This window comes from Rhipicephalus sanguineus, chromosome 5, assembly GCF_013339695.2.
Source record: "Rhipicephalus sanguineus isolate Rsan-2018 chromosome 5, BIME_Rsan_1.4, whole genome shotgun sequence".
Lineage (NCBI taxonomy): Eukaryota > Metazoa > Arthropoda > Arachnida > Ixodida > Ixodidae > Rhipicephalus > Rhipicephalus sanguineus.
The window spans coordinates 105,307,609-105,332,675 of record NC_051180.1 but is presented as its reverse complement, the minus strand read 5'-3'; the positions used below and the strand labels follow the sequence as shown (position 1 = coordinate 105,332,675).

General features: G+C 46.5%; 1 protein-coding gene across 10 annotated transcripts in view; it reads left to right on the top strand.

Annotated features, from left to right (window-relative positions):
* LOC119394082 (glutamate-gated chloride channel) overlaps positions 1–25,067 on the top strand; it is a 340,243-nt gene that overhangs the window by 268,544 nt on the left and 46,632 nt on the right. For all 10 annotated transcript variants that reach the window (XM_049415628.1, XM_049415623.1, XM_049415630.1 and 7 more), the window contains one exon: positions 14,178–14,281. In XM_049415628.1, the coding sequence (XP_049271585.1) occupies positions 14,178–14,281 (104 nt within the window). The remainder of the gene's footprint in view (positions 1–14,177; positions 14,282–25,067) is intronic.

The window sequence follows — 25,067 nt, the reverse complement described above, 5'->3', positions numbered from 1 at the left end:
TAAGCTCTCACCACCATCGTGATAGTGTGGTGTTTGTGCATTTGCGTAGACAGCCTTAGCGAGCTGGCGTGGGCGGGCAGCCGTCTTCATATACAACTGAGGAACGCAACGACGCTTCTTGGACCGTTCGTGCCTTCCACTGCAGCTTGCTGTACTAAACACGCAACTCACCACAGTCGCAGGGCTGTCCAGAGGGCAGTCGTAACTCACCGCGCTGCTCTCTATGCAGTATTTTTAGGCCGGTCTTATTTCGAGATGCCCAGACCGTAAACGTCGGAGCAAACATGAGCTTTGCCTTAGCTTCGAAGCAAAAAAGAGGGACTTATCGCGTGCCGTGCTATCTATTATAGCGGTTATATTTGCCGAAAGACCAGAAGCGAAGCGCGAGTTACAGCTTACGTCTCATCATGTATTCCATCTTTCTCAAAAGCGAACTACTTAAGATATAGAGCTTAAGAGCAAGCCTGATCCTTCTGTTCTAAAAAAGGGAGATAAAGAGAGACATGAAAGAAAAAAAATTAGTGCATCAATTAGGCTTGACAGTCGTGGCAGGAGCTATTTGTGCGTCGCAGGCGAAAACGCCCGAACATGGCGTTTTAGATGCCGGCTAAACGTCAATTTATTCGCATGATGAGCGGTTGTGTTACTTGTTAGGTGAGTGTTTAGGCCCGCAGAGCATTCATGAATCACAGAGAAGCGTTCAAAACAGGTTGTCGCGGATTGTCCATGATGGCTTTCTTGGCATATCTATTACGGGCCTCCGGGACTTTTCGCCCACTTTGTACCATTAGCGAAACATGATTTGCATTAGCGGGGCAGATACATGCGGTAAAGTACGTGTCGCGTGAAAATTCCGTGCTCGCGTTATTGGCTTTATCATTGTAAGAACGCTTGTAATTTGGTATACCACAAGGAAAGCTTATGGGCAACCTATGGTTGTGACACTAAAGCCATCGTGCTTATATTACTAAACAAACGAAATAAGCCGCTAAACGTAGATTGTCAATGATACATAAGCGCAGATTTAGCCTTTGACCAGCATCTAATGCATTACAATACCACCGTGGCGCTTTAGTGTACTAACGGAAGCAGTGCCGTGGAGTCATAAATCTGTCACAGAACTTCCTGTTAACTTAGACCTCGTGAACGCGCGATGCTACGACAGCATGTTGGGAAAGTACTGTTCAACAGTAAAATACGCAACTCAAACGCGGCTCGAACCAGCTTTCTGCGCGGGAAAAAAAGAAAGGAGATAATGAATCGACCTTTCAAGGCTTTAGCTTATGCGATGCTCATACGTTCTTCCCAAACCATTGTCTCTAGACCATCCATCGGTTACAGGAGGGCTCCCCTGGTGCATTATTAATCACCGTAAGCGACCGAGGCAAATTACCGACACATGGAGACTGGAATCAGCAGAGAGAGAAATCGCATAGCGTTCATGAAAAACAAATCAAAAGGTGTAGCTTTACATAGAGATAGCATAAAACAAACGCGTAAATTGCGGGCTGTAACTCATGCGTGATCAATAGGACCATATCGTGTTCTTGTATCGTTAACGAGGAGTATTACCAGGTCAGCAAGGTGCGTATATTGTTCACAGCAACAATTGCCGTCCAGCTCTGGTTTTTCTCGTAGTCTGAGTGGCGCCTGGTCACAACGGTACATGAGCATTAATCTTGGTTAAATCATATCATCAGTCTTTTAATTCAAATATATGGTTAATTAACCGTAGATTTTCAGTTTTGCGGCGCCGATTGAGCCTGAATGAACACTAATTAAGGCTAGACCATATTATGTGGGTTTACCGTTGGGAGTGTCAGTGGTTAAAAAAGGCATAGAAGATGGCGGAGTCGTCGCAGGCGTAGTTAATTCAGTACACGAGATAAAAGCATACACGTGAATGGCTTGATTACAATTGGCATAATGTAAGCGGCTTTCATAGGGCGGGTAGGTGGTTATCGCCCCACCGATTCAGACACTATTTGTGGTCATCGCCACCACAATCCTCATTACTATAACCTTAATGTGGCGCTTTCTTGGGGCTCTCGCGTTGGAGCCCAGTTGTGCTTTGTGGTTTAATGGGGTTGCTCTAAACAAACTGAATTACTTCTAAGACAGTATATTGCGGACTCTATTTCGACAAGCTGAACTTATTGAATGCATCCCCTAGCCCCAGAATCCGAGAGTTTTATGGGTTCAGCCAACACGGCGATAGAAGATACAGTTTATTAGAGTAAAGAAGCCTGGAGGAAAAGGAAAGTTAGGAGGGAGCATTGCGCGATGTGATTGAAGGCTACTGTCTCGGGCCAACACGCGATCTAAACGTCAGAGCGCGGGGTAGGTTTTAGTAATTCCGGTTAAGTTCCGTTTTTGAATCTCCGCCGTGAGCCGGCCGGTATGCGCCGAACCAGCGCGCGTCGATCGAATGTTACCGGGCACCAAACCACGAAGTATCGGTAAATCTCATTGCTTGGGTGATCTTGACGAAAACGGTCACGTGTTGGGCCTACAATGTTGGCTTCCCGGAGCGTTCGGACACAGAGGCTGTGTACGTGACGCAATGCTCCCTCCCAAGTTCTTCTTCCTCCATGGCATGAAGAGAGCTCGGCTGTACTAGTAAGAAAAGCGTGGGCGTCTGCGCAACTTTCATCGCGCGGCCGCCAGAATCCTGGATATAAACGGGTATGCCCATACCACGTAAGTGGCTCGCCCAGACGAGCTAGATTGGGATGTTGCGATCTATCAAACGCACTACTGCCTTGGAAACACGAGTGCCGGTGCACGCACGACGAACTAGCAACGAGTTACATTAGAAGTAAGAAGGGAGCCCTACGTATGTTAGAACACAGAAAAGTAAAAGGCCGTAGTGCAGCAAACTACACCATGTTCTTGGTGTCGTGGGTTATGTTGACCCAACCAAACACGTCCGCAAATCCATCACATGCCCACCGAACTCTGGTTCCGACATTCGGATGCTCGGTTATTAAACGTGACAGATGGGCCCGGTTACGGCTAACTTCCTTACTTAAGGCACCATCTTTTGCCTAGTTAACCTTCAATCATTTCCCCTTCTCTTGCCGCTTTCTTTCTTTTTCTCTCTCTCTCTCTCTCATTTGTCATAGAAACCGTATATACGCTCATTTCCACTTAGATCCGAGACTTCATTGCATTGTTCCTGAAGACTTGAATGGATGTGACAGCTCAGCACTTTGTTGCCACGACTCGACTGTACCGAGCTATTGCGACCATGCAGCCTTTTGTAGGGCGTTAACTGCTCGAACCCATGGAGTGTGCGTAGGTACAAAGAGCGAAGGCTGCTAAATTGAATGAGGAGCTTCTTGCATATACTCTTCTTTTAATTGGGCCACTCTCTTTACCTAGCCGTCGTGTTCTAGTGATTATGGTGCCCGACTGCTGACCCGAAGGTCACGGGATCGAATCCCGGTCGCGGCGGCCGCATTTCGATGGAGGTAAAATGCTAGAAGCCGGTGTGTTAAGATTAAGTGCACGTTAAAGAATCCCAGCTGGTCGAAATTTCGGGAGCCTTCCACTACGGCGTCCCTCATAATCATATCGTGGTTTAGGGATCTAAAACCCCAACAATTATTATTAGTCACACTCTTTCCTTCTCTTTCTTTAATCTAGCGCGTGGTAGCGATAAGAGCAGAACAAGCCGCGGCATAGATTCACGGGACAGCGCGAACATTGCTTGTATGAACTTCTGTGTAAATATTGTGAGCTGCCTATCGTTAGGTTGTGCAGTTCCAAAATGCTTTAAAGTGCCAGAACGAAGCGCAATAAAAGAATGATTGCTTATTTGAATACTAAGAATAAAAGTATTGTTGACGCAGTAAATTTATTGCGTTGTTAAGACGGATACATTTAGACTTCCTTTTTTTTTCGGCGAACGATAGCGGACTGGGACTCAACTGAAAGTAGCATTTCCACAGTGCCTGCGTCAAAGTTATATTTCTTATCTCCTGGTCAATGTCACCCATATGTACGATAAGTGTCTTTGTTCACAGTCTCGTCTTCGAAAATGCTCCGAAGCATACCGGGCCAGCTTACTCTTGTCCCATAGAAGGGTGCATATAGCACCCTAAATCGTTAATAATTTGATCTAAGCACACACTCATCCTTATGTTGGGAACGACGAACTGCTCTCCCATATATATTACCCTAAATCGTTAACCATTTTCCTAAACACAGCAATATTCACCCCGCTAGAACTACATGTCCGCGGTATTTTCATTTGAATAAATAAATAAATAAATAAATAAATAAATAAATAAATAAATAAATAAATAATAAAAATTCGGCCGATCCGACGTACCGTGGGAGTCGATGTTATGCGAAGTATGCGGCGGGTAGGTGACTGCGGCATAACCTTTTTTACGGAGCGACACGTTACAAAATGACGGTAAAGATTTGTATAAATTTTATACGCACACATATATGTGTTGAAGAGCCGCATATGTGTTATATACGCCAGTTGTTTACGGTTGGGTAACGCTGCCAATGGCAACATGTGTATTACCTACACCAGAAGCAGTAAGTTGATATGTAGTGCTTATACGTGACCCGAGAACGCACGCACGTTTCACGAACCCGTGTGCATGTGTGCAAGAAGTTCTTGACAGTTCTTGAACAAGGGCATCATGACCGTGATCAGTGAGCACCAGCAGCTGGTCATGACTTGTTATAGGATCCGGTCGTGATCGTGGTGACGGGGGTCCATGTGTAGTGAAGTGTGGTATAGTAGAGCTGTTGGAATTCGTGGATGCCTCGGTCATTTTGTCGACAAAATGTCGGTCGATAGAGACGGCGACATGTCGGAACCTGAAGCGTTGGTGAGGTATAGGCCGTCCAGGCTGGTAGGCCTGGATAGTGCTACGTAGACCAACATCAGTGGATGGTGTTTGTCGTATTAGCAGACTACCTGGGCGTATATAGCATACGTAGCCTAGTCTACAAAGCGGTTGTCAATCAATCTGGCATCATCCTCGGTCAGCATGAGGTCATCGCTCAGCCTCGTAAGAAATGAAGAGGACACCGCGTCGTTCTGGTGGACGAAGTGCACTTTACGGTGCAGTGATGCGGATATCATATGTAACTTTCGTTAATGCATTCCTCGGGGGTCGAGCAATGCTTCAATATAGCTTGCTGAATCATAGTTATATAAACGTAACGTTTATTAGACTGCTATAAAAGCGGAGCCAACACTGGAACTACAGACGTTAATCTTATATGACGCCTGTATCGTAGGAGTACACATCGTATGAGTATCATGTAGTGTTTATTGCTTTCTTGTAAAATTAGATAGCAAGCACCGCAGCCACAATTGACGTTGCACCGCTATTACGCCTGCGTAGGCTGTTTTTCCAAACCAGTTTACAGACCTGGCGCGGCTCAACGGTAGAATACCTGATTGCCACGCAATATGCTTGGGTTCGATTCCTGCTGGGATCCTAATTTTCATTCTTTCCATTCGTTGAGTCAACGCTGCCGATGTTGGTTTTCCTTAACGCTCTAGCATTTAAGTTACCAATCTCTGTTCACGCCGTTGCTGGGTAGATATAAACTGTCAATCACCTGTGGCGCATACCCGTACACCGCGGCCCGTGGTGAACGGGTATGTGCCACACGTGTCTAGTGGAAAAGGTTTGACAACGTACGCAACAGGACTTTAACGTTATTCATGTCATGACCTAGCAGTCATATTCGTCAAATCCTGTTACCCTCCCATGCAAATTTTGATCTACACCAAGTTAAGGAGGCGATCATGAGAGCACCCAGACGTAGGCGGCTAGATAGATAGATAGATAGATAGATACGCAGATAGAAACGCTCAAAGTGCCAGAGGTTCGCTAAGAAATGCTTCGCATTTAATAAATAAATAAACTGTACCATTACCTATATCTAGCCCTTGTGTTCAACGTGCAGTTTCCAATCTCAATGCCCGCATCTTCCCCAACAGCCCGCTTTGCTACTCCAATGGCATTAAGCCTGTTCATCAAAATGGTCCCCTCGTAAGCTCATCCCGGTCTCGATCGGCGAGAGCCAGGCGCGTCGCTGTTGAATTAACACGCGGAGAGCCTCCCCCCACACCGCTTCGAGCTCAATCTCGTTGAGACTTTGCGAGGCGGCCACCGCCTGCAACGCCTAGCGCGGCGTTTGGCACCTGTAATTAGAGCGGATCGCGAGGAATTCTCTCGCGGACAGCTCTTTCTCGCTCGGTGATTCGAAGGCGATCGTTCCGCGGGGGCGCCCCCATTATCAGCGGGTGCCCCGAAAGCGTTCTTCACTGCCGAGCAGTGATGCTCGGCAGAGGGAGTTGGCGCTGCGCGCGGCTGTAAGCTGGCTGGCTGGTTGCGTCGCTACAAGTCCTGGATTACGGGACAGTTCTTCGGCGAGGTCACTTTAGCTAGCTAGGTGGTTTAAACAACCTGCTCATTGTCAGCTATTGGTCAGGAGCGCTATCGATGGGGCTAGCTGCTGGATCTTCTCACTTGATTGTTCCGCTGAAGTGTCACTCGTAAAACAAGAAAAAAAATATCCAGACTTATTGAGGCAGCGCTCTGTTCGCCCGTAAGCTTACAGTGAAGTTGTTAGTGCTACGTTTGCTATGTTGTTCAAAATATTATGCCAGATCTGTGGTAAAAGGCACGAATATGACTGCGGACAAGGCGCCATGTGTGTGTGTGTGTGTGTGTGTGTGTGTGTGTGTGTGTGTGTGTGTGTGTGTGTGTGTGTGTGTGTGTGTGTGCGCGTGCGTGCGTGCGTGCGTGTGTGTGTGTGTGTGTGTGTGTGTGTGTGTGCGTGCGTGCGTGCGTGCGTGCGTGTGTGTGTGTGTGTGTGTGTGTGTGTGTGTGTGTGTGTGTGTGTGTGTGTGTGTGTGTGTGTGTGTGTGTGTGTGTGTGTGTGTGTGTGTGTGTGTGTGTGTGTGTGCCCCCATCGTCCTCTTCGCGCCTTTTACCTCGGATCATGCTCAACCAACACGCCCAGTCGTCCACCCTAGCACAGTATGCCAGCATTTGGATCGGTCACAATGGATCGGTTCGATGCACCCGACGCTAATTTGGCCTGCGCAATACCGTCCTTGCCCTCAGAATACACCCTAACTTTTTTTTAAGTTTCCTGCCTTATGCGCTAAGTCATTATTCGGTAACAGTCCCAACGTGTTGTGACACGTCAAAAGTCAAAACAATGTTATCATTTTTTAACGGCTAGCAATTTCAAACGGCTGCAGTTTGCTCAATTTATCGGGAAAGCGTGCCCGAATAGGCAGCTCTCAATTCGCGTTGCGTGTCTGGGCGCAGTTTGCAGGCACGCTTTGCAGTCACGCTTTGCAGTCACAACAAAATAGAAAAGTAATAATCATTATAATCAATGTTGGGGTTTAACGTCCCAAATCCGCGATATGATTATGAGGGACGCCGTAGTGGAGGGCTCCGGAAATTTCGACTACCTGGGGTTCTTTAACGTGCTCCTAAATCTAGGTACACGGGCCTCAAGCACTTTCTTCTCGATTGAAAATGCGGCCACCGTGGCAGGGATTCGATCCCGCGAGCTTCGGATCAGCTGTCAAGCATCATAACCCCAGACCACCGTGGTAGGTGATATCGAAAAATCTATATAATGCTCATTGACTTCATTATTACACACTTTAAACAGTTTAATAAAGGTGTGGGCACAGTAAGGTAATAATACACTGACATTTTTCCTCCCACAGAAGTCCGGGCTTCATTATTTTTTGTATTAATCAGGACTTATTCATCGACATTCGCCTAAAATACCCGAAATGGATGAGAAAAAAAAGGTACACGCTGCATACTGATACTTAAAACTTCTTTGTAAAACAGGTAGTATTGTAAGCCACGCACGCTCGTACCGGCTTCGTACTGAGGCACTGGCACGCTAACACTGGCCGCGTCTCCGTCGACCCTGAACCGCGGCGTATCAGTGAACACGCCGCTATTGTTAATGTCCTGCGCGCGAGACAAAGCACCGTCAAGGAAGGAAACGCGATAACGCGGAAGCTCTCCATTCTTTGACCGTAATTGCATGCAGACCGGGCCGGTTGTGTGCACACCCTGCATCAGGACACAGTGTGAGGAGGCCCACGTTTTTACTAAAGCGCAGGGCGACCCGAGAATGTGGGTTATTGAAGTGTAACGTAATTATAGTACGTATTAGGGCGTTGGGAACAATACTTGACCGGGAGGTTGTACAAGGAAATAGGTGAAAGGAGCCCAGGGTGTGAGTGGTCGTTGTCCATTGACAAATCACGAGACCAACAAGCGCTACTGTTCTATTGTTCACGCTAATAGCGCGAACCACTCAGTGGCGTGCGAGAAACCAAACCGTACAGCTGGATTCCGCCCACGGCTTTTCCCTGCGCGCTGGGTAGATACCCCGGCCACATTTGGTACCCACGCTTCCCAACATCGCACCGCCGTCAGCCTTCTCTCCTCTCCTTCAGTTCCTTCTGGGATGATTCTTCGCTTCGCGCAATACTGCACCCAACTTGAGAGAGTACTTGGGTTTCGCTCGGTAGAAGAGGGCGAAGTCGAGAGGAGGCGCCGCGTTCTCCCCCTCATTATTGGAGACAGCATTTCTCTATCCCACCGCTCTGTCACGCATGCAGAATGAGCACACGGGCGCCCCCCTAACGACGACGACGACGTTGCGCCCTCCTTACCGCATCACGATAATGAGTTCTTCCAAGACATTAGGCCCGGCGACAAAAAGGCGGTTTCATTGGCCCGCAGCCGCGGTCGCCGCGCCTGCCCCGCTAGGCTGCCTTCCGCCGCGTGAATGATGGAGTGCATCTGGACGCTCGATATGGCGTCGTCGTCGACGTCTTCCAGCGCTTTTTTTTTGCCAGCCGCACCATCACGCACTGTCGGCGATTGACGCGCCACCGGAAGTCGAGACGGCCGAATGGTGATTACTTCCGACGCTTTTCCTCGCTCCCGTGCGTGCTGCGCACACGCGCGCGTGTTCGGGGGCGGCAGCAAACAGTGGACGCGCCGGTCGTCGCTGGACTTCACTTCAATTTCCCACCCCTCTCCGCTTTTGCGAACTGTTTCTTTCTTTCTCTCTTTTTTTCGGACGCATCGCCCCTTTTATCATGCGTTGCAGCCACGTATGCACATTTCGCATGTTGCTCGCTTGTAGGAGCTTCTCTCGTCGAGATTGCAAAAGCTCTCTCAGCCGGGCCGCACGCTGTCAGTTCGAAGCTGCAGTTTTCAGCGTGACGAATTGGAAGAATCGGCAGAGAGTGGAGCGGGAGAAGTGAATGAGGAGGATGAGGAGGGGGAGAGGGTGATGTAGCTTGCAGGCAGAACTAGCCTTTCGAGATACTCGGCGTGTATAGAGACAGACCGCCGGCAAGAGAGAGATAGAGAGGGCGAGGAGAGGGAAAGAAGTGCGCTGAGGAATGGATGCCTCCAGTCATACACGCACTGGGCGGCTATCTCTCCGGACCGGAAGTGAAAACTGCTCTTGAGGGAGATGACTGATGATAACGTGTAGCGAAAGGTCGCCGTACATCCCCGAGAGCCGGCGCTGCGTTTGATCAGCCGCGGCTCGAGTATTATTATGCCGGCGGCGGCAGGATTGAAATATCGTTTCCCGGGAGAAGAATATGTGAGGAGAGACGGAGGGGAATTGAGGCTGTTGCCTCTTTAATTACGTTCGAGCTCTATAGAAGTAAAAAAAAAATGAATGACTGTGCGTCGGAGAGGGAGCGTGGATTCGTATTAACTCCGTTTCATCGGCCGCTCGGTATTGTGTTTATTGTATTTATTTCTTTGTATTTGGTATTGTTTAGCGACTTGAGTGCATTCAGTGAATGTACCGCGCTTTTGTGTGCGTTTCTATTAGTTTTTAGTCCGTATGTTACTTTTTAATTATACGTTGTTTAGGAGACGCTATAGCGCTTTTACATAGCGCTGGCTATATACTTTTTAAAGATAATACAATTTGTGAAAACCACAGCAGTGGGGTAAAAAAATAGATAGAAGGGCACCTAGGGAGAGTTAATTTAAGTCAGTCAAGCCACCAAAGTTATCGCATATTCCCGAAGTTCTTTGGAGTGGCGACACGAAAGGCAACACAAAACAGTACAATTCAAATAAAATGCAGTCACTCGAACACCGTATATGCTGAAAACAATGCTACACATAACGTTCATTTCAAAGTCATGCATGAAACGTTTTCAATGCTTACCGAACAAAATAGCTGACCATAGCAACCGCTCTTTTAGCTCCGTTCGTTTCTTTAAAAACCTGAAGAACCGGCATAGCATGTATACACGTCGTCTCGAGGGACGTGTTTTAACAGCAAAACTGTTTAAGGCAGCCGTAATTTCAGCGGCTTATCCTGTGCGGCCTGCCCTGTGTGGCCTATCAGGTATCTGCAAAATAATTTGGGTAAATCCCACTACTCACCACTGGTCCGTTTCCACCGCAGCGCATTCGGCGCATTTGAATTTCGAATAAACGTGGTTTCATTCATTCATTCCACTGGTCCGCTAAAAAGGAAGAAGGCAACAGTTAGCCCAACACTAGGTAACGGGAAAGGCAACGGCGGCTGCGAGAAGACCCCGCGATGGAAGGCCTACGCCAACGACGACGTGCCCGTTGATCTATAAGAGGTGCGAACGCTTGGTTTCAGCGCGAGGATCTATCTCTGGAGTTTGGACATCCGTGTCCTGTCTGTGACTGTGTGGGGTTTAACTCGAAACTCTCTGCGCTTAGAATCAACGTAGACACTACCTAGCATCACCTCGCTAAAGACTAGCAACGACCTAGAAGCGACCTATAGAAACAACCCTCATTACCTAGCTAAGGCCTAGAAACAACCTAGAAGCAACCAGATTAGCAAGGCCGTAGCCAAAGCGGCGGGGGAGGTTCAGACCCCCCCCCCCCGCCCCCCTCTCTGAAAATTTTCAATTTTGCTTGCATATATATGCACGCAGACATAGAAACGAACGCACGAACATTCATAAAGTATGGTTGAACCCCTCCCCTCCAAAAAATTTCTGGCTACGCCCCTGCAGATTGGTCTTCAGAATCGTCCAGTTTCGTTGTTTCAAGGCTTGCGTGGCTTAGTGCTTTGTGCAAGCTTCGCATTTTTTTTTTCTTTTTTATTTCACGATTCATGCACCAACAGCCGCGACGCGAGCTAATAACCCGTGCTTAACTAGTTTAATCTAATAATTAAGCCGCGCGACAGACATTACCCATTAGCGAGGCCAGAATTTTTTGCTGCTTATCATGTGGCAACTGAACTTAGCGAAAGCTCGCGCGACGCAGTCAGTTCAGTTTAACTGGTTACGTTAGGTCAAATACGACCGCCCGAATGCACGGAACTGTAAGTTGAACGTATCTGCGTTCTGCAGGAACCTAGGCTACGTAATTTTTAATGCTCTAAGTACGTTACTAAAAGCTGTTCGTGAAAGGCCTTCAGGCTTCCACTTTCGCCGTCACTGTTTGCTGGCGCCCGCTCTTAAATACTCATCTCTCACACTGGATATACTCTGTGAACCCAGGGCTCGTACTTTCAAAGCATCTCTTCAGTACACTCTAATAAAAAAAGAGTATGTGTTACTCTTTTCGGGGAGTTCTGACTTGCGACGTATATGACTCTCTTTAAAGAGACAGGTTAGCTCTCTTTCGGGTCCCACGACTCTCCGAAGATAGTGTAATAAACTCCAAAGAGAGTTCGCATGTCTCTCTAAAGAGAGTCATATACGTGGCAAGTCAGGACTCACAAAAAAAAAAGAGTCAAACAACGCTTTTTTTTTCTTAGAGTGTACGTAAGAACAGGAGAATGCCTGCTGCCAACGGCAAATTTATTACCAACCAAAATTTTGCGAATTAAATGCGATTTCACCCACGCTACAAGCAAGCAGAAAATATCTCACCGAGGTCGACAGTTGGCAAGGTGGTGACAATTCATCATAACGTGTGTGCAAGCAAGCACATGTTTCTTGTTTTTTTTTTTCCGGAATCAAAGATTTTGCGAGTGGGGCAAGAACTTGAGGGTCTTCTTTATTTGCGTCTATCCACTTTGTCCTGTTGAGTGCGCTGATTTGTACAAACGTTGCAAAGAAAAGCGTATAAAACGTCGACAAATTTCCAAATGACGTAATATGCAATGTCGTGGAAATAGAATATCTAATTAGCGTCTAGTAACTCGCTAGTTATAAATGATTAGAGAAGCGTTGTTCCCGAGGGTATGGTTTTTCATTCATTTGAGAAATTGCTTCTAGGGCCGGTCGAGAGCTTTGTTTGTTCGCAGTCGCGGCTGTCGAGCGAAGCTGTACGTTTCCATATTCATTAGCAAAATGCATAGCGATTATTGCGTGGCTTGAGAACGACCAACGGTTGTTCCGCTCGCTGTCATTGTTTTGTCGTCGCTTTATCCCGAAATCCTCTTGTTTGAGTTGCGCCAATTATCGCACGTACTCCGGAGCTTTCAGCTAACGAAATGCTGATCGGAAAGAAACGAGTGAGTGGGAATCCATATGCGTTCGGTATCCTGCGTTCGCACGTGGTGTAAACAGGAAGAACTCATGACTGGATGTCAACATAGCGAAAGTCTGCCAGAGAAGCTTTCGAAGAATCAAGAGGACTTTCTCATTTTTTTTGTCTGTGAAACTCAAGGGGAAAGTAATTAACTCCGCATAATATTCATTTCTCTTGTTTTATATAAGCACACACTTTGAATGTTTGCCCCTTAACAATGTAAGGAGCAGGTGTTTCGCTATTGCAACGTAAGCTCGCGATTAGTTGTACCGAACACCAGCGAGATGTGTAGCTCATTTGATTACATGCCGTCAGACGAGGTTAACAAGTTCGTGTTGTCATGAACTCTTTATAGTATAACACGTTCCCAAATAGGAAGCTAAGACCCGCCCTCTCGGCTAAGCAAATCTTCAGTTCTACACTTTGATCCCGAATTTTCGCATTCGACACATAATGCCCTAAAGCAATGGTGTATATCACGCGATATAATAAAATTGGCTAAAGGTTTACGCGTACAACAGCGCTGATCCATAACAGGGATAATTCGTCTCAACCGAGCAGTATGTACTTTCGGAGTCCATAGCAAAAGGACCCTTTCCGTCGACTGGACTGCCGTGTTATGCGCTGCTCGACGACGTTTTGCCAACTTTCCCAGTCACCCTTTTAGCAACCTAATGCAACCCTGTGCAACAACGAAACAGGGTGTAACGAAGCTTATCAACGTGTGCATTGCGCGCACATTTCCGGTATCCACGTCAGTTCTGACGTTAACGCTCATCGAGCCTAGCGAGTGGCACATCAGTGCGAAGAATGCAGGATCACTCCCCAGATTTGTTACGTTTTTGTCGTTCATCACGGTATTGACTCCGTGTCTACCGTTGTGCGTTTGTCCGTGTAGAATTTCTTGTAGAGTCTGCGCTGTGGCGTTTTACTGCAGGTTGCGTTTGGTGTTCTGTGTAGATCATTAATAAGATCAGTAATTGATAATACAAAAATGCAAAAAATACAAAAAAGCACCCATGTGCTTACCTTACGGTGCACGTTAAAGAAAAAAAATAAACGTATACGTGGTCAAAATTATTTCGGAGTCTTCTACTATAACCGCCACACGGCGGTCTATTGGTCATGGTACTCGACTGCTGACCCGAAGGTCGTGGGATCGAATTCCGGCCGCGGCGGCCGCATTTCGACCGAGGCAAAACGCTAGAGGGCCGTGTACTTAAGTTTAGGTGCACGTTAAACAACACTAGTAGTCGAAATTTCCGGAGCCCTCCACTACGACGTCCTTCATGATCATGTCGTTGTTTCGCAACGTCAAACCCCAACTGTTACATTATATTTATTGTCTTCTACTGCGGCGTGCGTGCCACTTCTATCGTGGTTTGGCACGTAAACCACAGTAATTTTTTTTTCTGAACGTACACGACGCTGTTTGAAACGTTCAATGCCTAACGGATGCGTTGCGTTCCACATTCTTTGCGCATCGTATACTGTCGTACTGGTGCTGTAGATGTGAATATGAAAGCGAAGCAACCAGCAGAAGTGGTCATTCTTGTACACTTGTTAATTGCGTACTAAAAGTGCGTGTAATCGATATTTGCGCACTCATTTTATTCATGCGCCCTCTCTTTTCTACAGGGGCAAGGCAAATTTCCGCGCTATAGAAAAGCGGATATTGGACAGCATCATTGGCCAGGGTCGTTATGACTGCAGGATCCGGCCCATGGGAATTAACAACACAGGTGGGTATCCAATCTGCTTCACTTAGCACTTTCTGTGTGTCTCGGTCATGTGAAATTGTTAACGTCGCAACCAATTAGGGCGCCGCGTGCATGTTTATTCTTTTTTCATTGTCATACAATGCATGCATTGTACTAAATCTAGTATGTAACGACGCCCGCCTGAAGGAAGCTTTAAGCTTTAGATTGCTTGTGACGTTTAGCCGTGTGCACGAAAACGACGCATTTAGTTTCTGCATAATTAATTGTTCAGTAATCGCACGCTTGGTCATTTTGCTCGTATTTTTTCTTTTACGTTGAATAATATAGCTTGTGGAAAAAAAATTATGCATGCACGATGTTACTGCTTAACGTGAAGCCGTAAATGTTCTTTGATAGTCGTTATTTTACCGTCACGCGCGGGATAATTTAATACTGCGAGATTTTTTTTTTAATTTATTTATTTGTCCCATCCGTAATGTATGCGACATCACTTTATTAATGAATACACAGCGTGACGGCCCGCTTGGTTGTTAAAACGGCATTATGTCTTTAATCGAAAAAGCAAGATCGATCACGTTATTAACGTAATCTCGTTAAGTTGGCTTAATGGAGGGGATAACAATGCAAAAAGATAATCGCACAATCTTTTTTTTATTCATACTTTGCTATAGTCGAGAGACTTAGAGATTGATGAAAAGACGACGCTTGCTTGCTTGGACGTCTTTGGCGTGAAATAGCACAGTTTAATGGTTAATTTCGTCGTGCCACATAAACCTAAGTACACGAGGTCTGTTGCGTTCCGCCCCCCTCAAAACTCCCTCACTAAGTCCAGCAAACTAATTCCGTGACATTTATCTCAAAAGTTTCTAGAAGGCCACGGAAACTAGGTCGACGCGGCAAGTAATGCTTACAGGCCCACGTACAGAGCTCGTCAACACTATGGCTTGACTTTTAGCACTGTGGACTGATTGTTTCTTAGGTTCCGGGTGCATATGTATAGGTTTCTTTCTTTCCGCAAAAAAAAAAAACAAAAAAAAGATCAATATCGTTTTGCCGTTTCATACAACGTATACATTGCCTTCCACTGTACTGTTTCCTTTTTTTGCACTATGAATGTATTCCTTTTTTTTCCTTACTCTGTTTTTTTATACGTGTATTAGTTGTCACAGCTGTATAGGCGGTGATCCGCTCCTGCGTGTGTCACACGTTCACCTGCGGTGTTCAGCAATTAAACTAAAATAAAATGAAATAAAATACATTTCCCGAAGATCGGATATGGCCCACGAGCGCTATGTCGTTTTCTACCGAAGGTTTCGACTGCATAATTGAGCTCTCTTTCCTGGCAGTGAGCGTCAAATAAAGCCACTCATACTGCTAGAGGTTAAACCGACAGCAGGGAGTTTTCCTTGTCTTTTTTTTTTTTGCTTTTTCGGACACTCCCATGAGCGGTCACCTGCTCCGAGGGGGCTCCACCGATTCGCTCGATGGTCCGAGTGGCGCGTGATGCAATTTACGGGTCCAAGGACGCCGCGTGAGCCCCAGAGACCGAAGCGGCCCCGGAGAAACCGTGTCGTTGATTTGATCGGAAAGGACACCGTGCAAATTACTTCTCCCACTCTAGCTCGCCATTAGCGCCGGGCGCGCGCGTAAAGCCCACCGCTCCGCTGACCTGTCGACTCGTTTGCACCGCCGATCTCCGCTAGCCTCGCTGAGGAAGAACAGGGGAGCGACGCTCTTCAGGCTGGACCTCCGTGCTGCCTCGCAACTAAGCCAGCGCGGACTCCGTAATTTGCCCCTGCTCAGGCAGCGGCTTTCTTTTCCCGGATATGTAGGGCAGGATGTCTCGGGCGTGTAAAGAGTGCGCTTGGCTTTGGCCCCACGCGGCGGCAGTGACCTTGCAACGTTGTCTTGTGTGGCTTGTTGTTCGCGCTGTGGTCCTGTGTATTTATGTGTCGAGGCAAGTATAAGTGGTCTAGGCGCGTGTAGCGACAAACATGTCGAGGCAAACGGGATACTCCCTCATGCCTTGTACGAACTTAGATAGATTTGACAATCGCCCATTGTCAGAGGAAAGGGTTTCAGGACACTGGCCGAGACCACCCTCAACACAGAAGGCTTTGAAAGCGTTGTTCCCTTTCTTGAGGACAACTGGTCTTGGAGACAGACTTTAAGCAGCGTCGTTTATCGTATTGTTCTTTTTTTCCTTTTCTTCTTTTTATTGTAGAATCTCTTCTCTATCATCCTTTATAACCCTTACCCCCTTCCCTAGCACAGGGTAGCCAGCCGGTCTGAGAACGGGCTAACCTCCCTGTCCTTACGTCTTTCTCTAATTCCTCTTCCTTCTATATTGCCCCAGGAAAACAGTGAGGTTTGTTCCCCGAGACACTACTGAAGTGACTCAACACCTTTGAGCATTGGCAAACTGACTCATCAGTCAGTGCCGCATCTTTAACGGGGCTTAACGCGGCCCCGATGTTTACGTTGTCGTGGCAATCGGGCAAACGGCAATCAAGAGGTGGTGCCGTCATTAACATGACACTATTGCAGTGTTAATGGCAATAGTAACATGACAACGTAACATGGCAGTAGTTAATGGCGACGCATTAACATTCCGTCACCTTTCCTATCTGTATCCCACCGACACACACTAGTTTCAAACGGGGAGATCCAATTCGATCGCTTTTGCCCTGTAACTGTATTTTCAGCTCAAAGTAAAAAAAAAATGTGTATAGTTCGTTGTGTTCTTCAGACGAACTAGGTCTGAAATATTGTTTACTAGCAGAGAAACGAAGGCTCTATGCGGACATCTGATTACACGGGACAGGCAGAATTTAAAACAACGTGAATAGATTTCATATGTACTCTACCGTGTGCAAGAAAGCGACATACTGTGTTCACAAATTTGTTATCTCTTCAAGCTTCCGCCTTCCCCCTGAACGTTTGTATTTTTTTATTTATACTTCTAGGGTGTTCCCACGTGGGGACAGTTAGACATAGCCTAACCGCCACATCGCAGGCTTTCTGTCGCCCTAAGGGGTGACACTTCTCAGGATGCTTTGAATAAACTTCTTCGTACCGTACCGCATATTTCTAGGAGTTGTTTCTTCGCTGAAGGTGGCCCTGTAAATAGGACTGTGCAGCGCTCTCAAAAAGGGACAAGGCACAGAGGAAGTGCACATCACAAGCGCTGACTCTCAACTAAATTTTTATTCCGAAATACACAGAAAAAGTAAACAAGAAGAAATCATCGAGTCAAGGGACTTGTACTTCAGACGAAACACGAAAAGAACATCCCTGGGCGTTGCCCCTTAACATATAGCATGCGCACAACGAATTTTCGAAATAAAATTCGTAAAGATGGTGGGGCTTCTGGGCACCCCTTGTCCCTTTCTGCACTTCCTTTTACATGAGGGTGTTCCAAGTGTCCGCACCAACGTGAGATCAGTTGCAATGCGCGCACTACCTTATCTTCCACCCTTAAAAACAACAATAAGCAACAGCAATATAGTTCACCATCAGTAACGGCTGCGCAGGGTTTTCCGCGAACACGCGAGAAAAAGTTAGTAGCTTAGGTACAAGCAAACTTGCTTCTTCCTTGGACCTCTTTGCTGTCGTCACCACCTTACCTATCCTGATCGATGTTCCCCGTGTTCCCGCCAGGAGCCCTTGCCGTATGCTCTTACCTATGATCGGCTAATGGCTCGTGTGTCGCAAGGCAATTATTTCGCCTAAAGACGCCACCAGCATTTTGGGGTGGATAACAAACGAGCGCTGTAATTAACGAAAGTAAACAAAAAGAGGACGAGAGCCTCATCGATAAACAACGGCTTGTGCTTCCGAGCATGGAAATGTTAGGGGTCTTACGAGACCCCGTTCACGTTGTGTAACTTTATTTTCACTGTTGCTACGTCCCTTACAATGGTTTTACAGGAGTTCCTTTTATCAGGAACGAAGGAACCTTATTAAACTTTTAGAGTGAAACAAAATAAAGAACGCCCACTAGAAAGGCGCTGACTTTCGATTGCCTGGCTTGCAAGGATGTATGAACACCCATTGTTTGCTTGTGTTCGGGGATTCCTTTATTTTATTTTCTCCTGTTTTTTTTTTGCGATATGCTAATAAAAGAAGGAAGACTATTAAAGCTCTGTAATGCAGAAGAGAAGAAAAAAAATCCAACTGAAAACATGTTAGTACTTACATCCGTGTCTTGTGATGACACATCAAGGACACCGATAATGTGATCGCCACGAATTAAATGAGCTAACACAGTGTGCGCCATCACAGACCTCTTTCATTTTAGATGTCCCGCTTGCGGCTTTGTTTAATTTAAACTACTCTCTCGTCTTTTTACTCTCTCAATATTACTGCGCAAAATGTAGAGCTTGTTTACTGCTCACAGCTGTTCGGTTGTATTTATCGTTTTTTTCTCTCTCTCGATAGACGTCACACGGGGCTTCGTGTCTTTCACGAAAGTATCGCGCTTTATCGTGACCGCTTCGACCGTAATTATTTTGCAAGCCCTTCGTCGTAGCAACGAACTTCGCTTAAAAACGAACATGCGGCGTATAAAGAGCACCTTTAAAAATTGTGCCAGTTGTAAGTCGATTCTTGCCTCGTGAGTTTTACCCTCACGGAGTCAGCAAAAGTGCGCGCGCAAAATTCCTGAGAAGCCTTTCCTGGAAACTTTTTTTTTTGTCGCTGGCAAAAGAAAATGGAGCTTCCTACAAGCGAAAACAGCGTAATCACAGGAGTCCTTAGGAAATACTCTAATGTAATTCGAAACTGGCGCATCGCGTAAAGAGTGCGGGTTATCCTTAATTAGTTTCGGCCGCGTGCCTACGCGCTGTGTTTCTTTTGCAGCATCATTCCGTTGCACGCTCTCGGGTTCATGTAAGTCCCTCGTTTTGTTTCTTACCCTGCGCAACTCGTAAACACCTCATTGCTGGCCCCATGCTCGCGCTCGGTGCGCTTCGTTGATTGTGCTGGCCCGGCTGTTCCGTTAGGCCTCCCAGATACTCTGGAGTTGGCAAGAAGAAGATGGGGGGGGGGGGGGCGTCCGCTGTGCCCTTGTTTATCGGCCATGGTTCGAACTGTTTGCAGCAGCAGCTCGGGCCCCAGTGATGAAGCCAGCGCGATTCTTAGCCTGTGGGGCGTCTTCCTCTTCCTCTTCTTCGCGGAGGGAACCGCTATTCCGGCAATCGAAGAAGGAGCTCACTCCGTGTGGCCCCCGACGACTCACCTTCTATATAGGAGAGAGGCTTGGCTCGCCTTTGCTTTGGCTTTCTGCGTGGTTAAGGAGCGGATCGCGAAGGCCGAGAAAGCACCGAGATTGCGAGGGGGCCCCCGCGCTAACGAGCTGGAAGACTATGGATTTCCAGCAAGCATCCGAACGAAGACGATAATAACTCGAGTAGACGCGGAAGAAAACGACCGGGAGAAAGAAACAGAAAGAGAAGACAAAGAAACAAAAACAAGAAGCCAGGAGAAAGGACTGGCTGGTAGTGTTCTCGAAAACTGAGCTCGGCACGAAAATGGGAGTGACGTATAGCAAACACACAAGTTGGAGGAGCGTGGCACTAAAAGGCGGCCCCCAACGAAATGGGAAAGAAAGGCCAAAGTTCGATTACCAATACTTTCTTCCCCACATAGGACGGCATCTCTCGGGCCCTTTTTGTTCCGACTGGGTCTTCAGAGACTGCAGTTCCTCCTGTTGTGGGAGCCACGTCTTTTGCTCGTAATGTCTCTAGTCCGCCTTATTTCTTTGAGAGGCAGTGAATGCCGCGAGATAGTGTGGAAAATAAACCTCTATATATCTTTCCTTTTCTTTTCTCCCTCGAAGATGTTTGCTGCCGAATACTGTATACGTCCGTTTAATAGCGCAATACTGCATCAGCTTCATTCCAGAGACTCTTGGCAAGCGTCTTAACCGGGTTAGCGCTCCTGACTGCCATTTTTGACTCAGTCTTAACGATTTCGTGCATGAGAGCGCACACATTTTGCTCAATTTAGTCTGCGCGCGACCAAATGCACTTCGTAAAAATCGCGACACCCATTCATGTTGGTCAAGGTGTCATTAGCGATGGGCGTTGCTTAATGAGATACAATTTCTCTTCAGCAGACGCAGTATGAATTCGGCCTAAATGCTGATTAAATACAGCCTCGCACATGAGAGGTAACTAGCGCCACATTAAATACGCCCTGTTGCAAACATCCCTTTTTGTTGTTGCTGTTCTCTTTTTATGTTGTTCTTTCAAAACCTCCCCAATCCGCATAACTTACTTATTCGCTATTACAAAAAAAGAAAGGGAAGAAACCAAACACTAAGTTGTCCAGACTTTCATCTATACTGTGTACTTACAGGTGGACATATTTCCAATGTCTAGACGGCATTTTTCTGCAGAAACGGGGTATTTCCGGCATTATTGCCATTCCAAATATCAGAAGCTTATCGAACAATATTGGTTGTGGCACACACTTTATTCGATTTTGAATGAAAAGCAAGTAGACGTTCAACGCTAATTTTTGAATCCTTGAATATCGCTGATGAAACTGTTGTCTAGGCGTCCTGTATATCTTCAAGGCAGGCTGCTATCGAGTAGATTCGCAATAACCTCCTCCAGGCATTTTGATTTAGCACACCCAAGATAAAGACAAAAGGAAAGGATGTCAACAGCATGCGCGTTGGTTAGCTGGTAACCGAGCTGCTTTATACAAGATGATGAAAAGAGAGCCGGTGCAAGGAAAAGAAAGTACTGGTTGTACCCCCTTTTGAGATGAACGTTGTCCTGAGAGACGGCTACTAAAAGTAGCCGATTCCGCATATTGCGGCAATGCCTGCTCTGCTTGCTGCATGTAACGTACTGTGATGCACTGAGTTACGCCCCGAAGGGATCTTCGAACGCGCGCCACTGCGTTAAACCAGTAAATTCCAAGAGCGCCATTCCGGAGTACAAATATCCCCGGGCCATAGTGTGGTGCCTTCTAAAAGGTCTTAAAATGTGTCGGTTTGTATGTCTAGTCGTTTCAACGTAACTCAGATTGAGTAAAAGAAAAAAAACGAAAAATAAGACGAGCAGCAGTAGATAACAGGGTGAGCGCCAACTTGCAACTGACTTTTATTCCGTGATGCCGGTGACATGTTTTTATAGTGGGCGAACTACGTGACTTGAAATATATCGCAACATACATACTCACAATTCCTGATAGCTTCCGCCTCAATTATCTCAAGCGTGACCTGATTGTAGTTGCCACCCGGAACAATGCATCTGTCGAAGCATGGTACGCTGTCAGACGTCTTAACCCTAAAAAAAATGATGGCAGCTCCGCACTAGTGGTGCCAAGCCTGAAGGAAGAGCAGAGCTGTGTGGCCTTACTTCTTTCTCCTTATTTTTCTCGTTCTATCTTTCAGTCTGTTTCTTGTATCTCTTTTTGCATCTCTTTCTATTTCTTTCTCTCTATGTATCTTCCCTTTCTCGCTCTTTCTATCTTTCTCTTTCTTCCCTTTCTCTCTCTCTCTCTCTCTCTGCATCTTCCTCTCTCTTTCTTTGTTTCTCTCTATTACTCGCTTTTCTCTCTTTTTATGTCTTTTTCTGCCTTTTTATGTCGTTATTCCCTTTATTTCTCTCTATTTTTCTTTTCCTATTTCTTTCGGTCACTTTCTTTTTCTCCCTCTCTCTTTACCTCTTTCTTTCTCTCTCTCTATTTTCTCTTTCTCTTTTTCTATCTATCTATCTATCTATCTATCTATCTATCTATCTATCTATCTATCTATCTATCTATCTATCTATCTATCTATCTATCTATCTATCTATCTATCTATCTATCTATCTATCTATCTATCTATCTATCTATCTATCTATCTATCTATCTATCTATCTATCTATCTATCTCTTTCTTTCTCTTTCACGTGTTTCACGCGCACCACTTCGCCGAGCAGAGTTTTCGTTTAACGCTCACACCTGCCGTACTGGGTAGTGGGGCTTGCCCAATTCCTGTGGTGCATATCCACCTGAGGAGTTTTTCATGACGGAGCACAAGTTACCAATAGCTTAAACAGCTTCACTGCCACCACCATTCGAACCACCGGCTAGCTAAATTCAACGACTTCGCTGTACCGTCAATGAAGTTGTTTATCTCTCTCTAAAGAGAGAATGCAGAGAGCGTGTGCCGGTTCATGATGATGAAAGTTTTTTTATGACAGAGCACAAGTTACCAACACCTTAAACAGTTTCTCTGTTAAAGATCTCACAGCGTATCTTGTGCATTCGATTAAGACGACTCGAAGGTGAAAGCCGATGTAATTGCGTCTCAGTCGATGTAATCACGTAGTTGCGATTTGCCCTTCGTCACATGCCACTGCTGTGTGAGAGACTTCTTTATCCTGTCTTTCATCAATGCTATTTCGATTATCATGACATCTTTCATTGGCCTCAGCGGAAACAGCAATCACGTAAGCGATCTCGAGCCGCTTCTTCCTACCAAATTCCCATTTCTTGTAATCTTGGTTATTAAGGCGGAAGCTTTATATGCCTCATCAAACGCGATAAGTGACCGCTTGCGTCGGCAGCGCCAACACGAACTATGCAAAATATCATGTTATGGCGTCACCATATGACATCATCATGACGTCACATATCACCCAAATGCCTGACGTCATTATGACGCCACCATGAAGTGACATAACGTGATGTCACACGATGACGCCATGACATGGCATTGTCACTTGGTCAAAGAGGGGGCGATCCTGGAGGCACCGAAAAACTACGTAAGGTGCAGAAATCTTCCAATGCCTCTGATCCAGGAGGTAGTGCAAAAACATGTTGGATGCCAAAAGCTTTCAACGAGGGATCAACATAATCGACTGAGAAGGAAAAGGAGAAGGCATTCGCCTTCCAGTCGTCTTAAGCAAATGCACAAGGGACCGTGTGATTTTAGACACTCCCCCCCCTTCCCATGATCATTGCTAGAATCTCGCAGTACAAGCCCTTCGTGTTTTTGTTTTTCATCAGAATATAAGCTTAAACTGTGAATTTGTTCGCATGTCCGCTTCCGACGAACGCTTCGCTGAAAACAAATCTAAGGCAGTATATCTTTCCGCGCGTTCGTACGGGAAGCCAAGCTTTAAGACAGCTACGTTTCAGAGTCCCGGGGGCTCGTTGCGCGTTGTTTTCGTGTTTCAGGAGCCGAGCCTCCCGGTGAAAGCCACCTTCCTCGGGCTCGCTGTCGATTTAATTTCTCACCTCCGCAGCGGGCTACCCCGGTGCGTCGTTAATAAAGCCGGAGCCATTCTTCTCTCCTCGCGCTGTTTAAACGAGGGCTTGCCACCAGTGAGAGATGCTCCAGGACGGCACGCAGACGTCAGCGCGTCTTTGGGAAGAGGAATTAGGGAAGAACGAGCGGTTTGTTCCCGAAGAATGCCTCCCCCCCCCCCCCCAACTTCCTCGAGGAGAGAGAAGGAACTCGAGGCAACGAGAGAAGACGAAGGCGCCCGCCGGTTTTGCCGGGACAGACATTCTTCGGCAGCGCGAGAGTACCCACGCGCTGTCTCGGCAAAAAAGAACTGCAGGGCGGCCGCCTGCTCTTTCGAGGCGATGAATTTCATTAGGGAAAATGCGCGCCGCTGGCGTTGCTGCGAAAGGAAGCGGGAAACCAGTGCTCGTGGGGAAAGGGGAGTAGACGCGGAGCGGTTTGTGGACGCCTGACTCCTCGCCTCCACTTTGCGCTGCGCTTTGCAAAACAAAAGTAATTACAAGTCGCATAAAACGCGTACGAAGTAAACGAGCCAGCAGTCCCGAGATGCAGATGGAAGCAGCCAAGGGCTTAGTGGCGGCAAGCAACCCGGCGTGCTGCACTATTAGTTGGCAAAACGCCCCCCACTCTTCTGAACTCGCTTTGAGCTTACAAATGGCCCGAGCAACGAAAGCACGGATAAGTAGCGATCGTGCCTTTCTTTTTTTTTTCTTTTGCATCGCGCTCATTAGTTATCCCTTCCCTGCCCATTTATTTATATTAGGTGGATACAGTATCGTAATCAAATATGCGCCAGCGCTTAGAATTAACTGCGTCCTTTCAGGTCGTATACCTAAACGTTTCACGCATATTTAACATTTCAAGTAGACGTTTCACTTTTAGATATCTTCCCATCCTCAACCGTAGCTGATGCAATGTATTAAAGATGTTTCAGGCCAGTGCACACTTTTATTGCGTAAGTTCTCAGACGTGTAACAGTATGCTTGTGGATTACTACGCAAGTGCAAAAAAAAAAGTGTTTCTGGCCAAGTGCTAACACCGGAAATTTTGAGCTGTTAAGCTTTTCTCGCAACTTTTCTTGTGCTCGCGCTTGCTTCCTTTAAAACTGCAGAGAAAGCATAGCGCTTGCGAGTAAACTCGGTCATCATTTGTAAAGTGCATTACAGGCGTAAAAGTTCGCCGTGGGCCGCTGTAATCGTACGAAGTTGTTAGCAGGCGTTTAAGAAGTTACAGTGACAGCTAAGAGAGGCTACTTCTTTAGAAAAGATCAGTCAATGCGCTAACGAATAACTAAGTGACCTTTAAAAGAAAGTCTATAAAGGGTCCTTTCTTGTTTCGTAGACCTCCAGAGAAACACATTTCCCAGGCTCAACTTTTAAGTTTAGAGAAAAGATCTTTTTTTTTGTGTGTTTACTTTACAACATGTTTATTTCTTTTTAGCTCATGGTAGTTTAGACAGTGGACTAACGTGACCGTTTTCGTACTTTAGTCCAATTTAATTGCGGACAACTACAAGCCCGAGTAACGTTCCAGGCAAGACGTAGCCGCTAATTTTGAG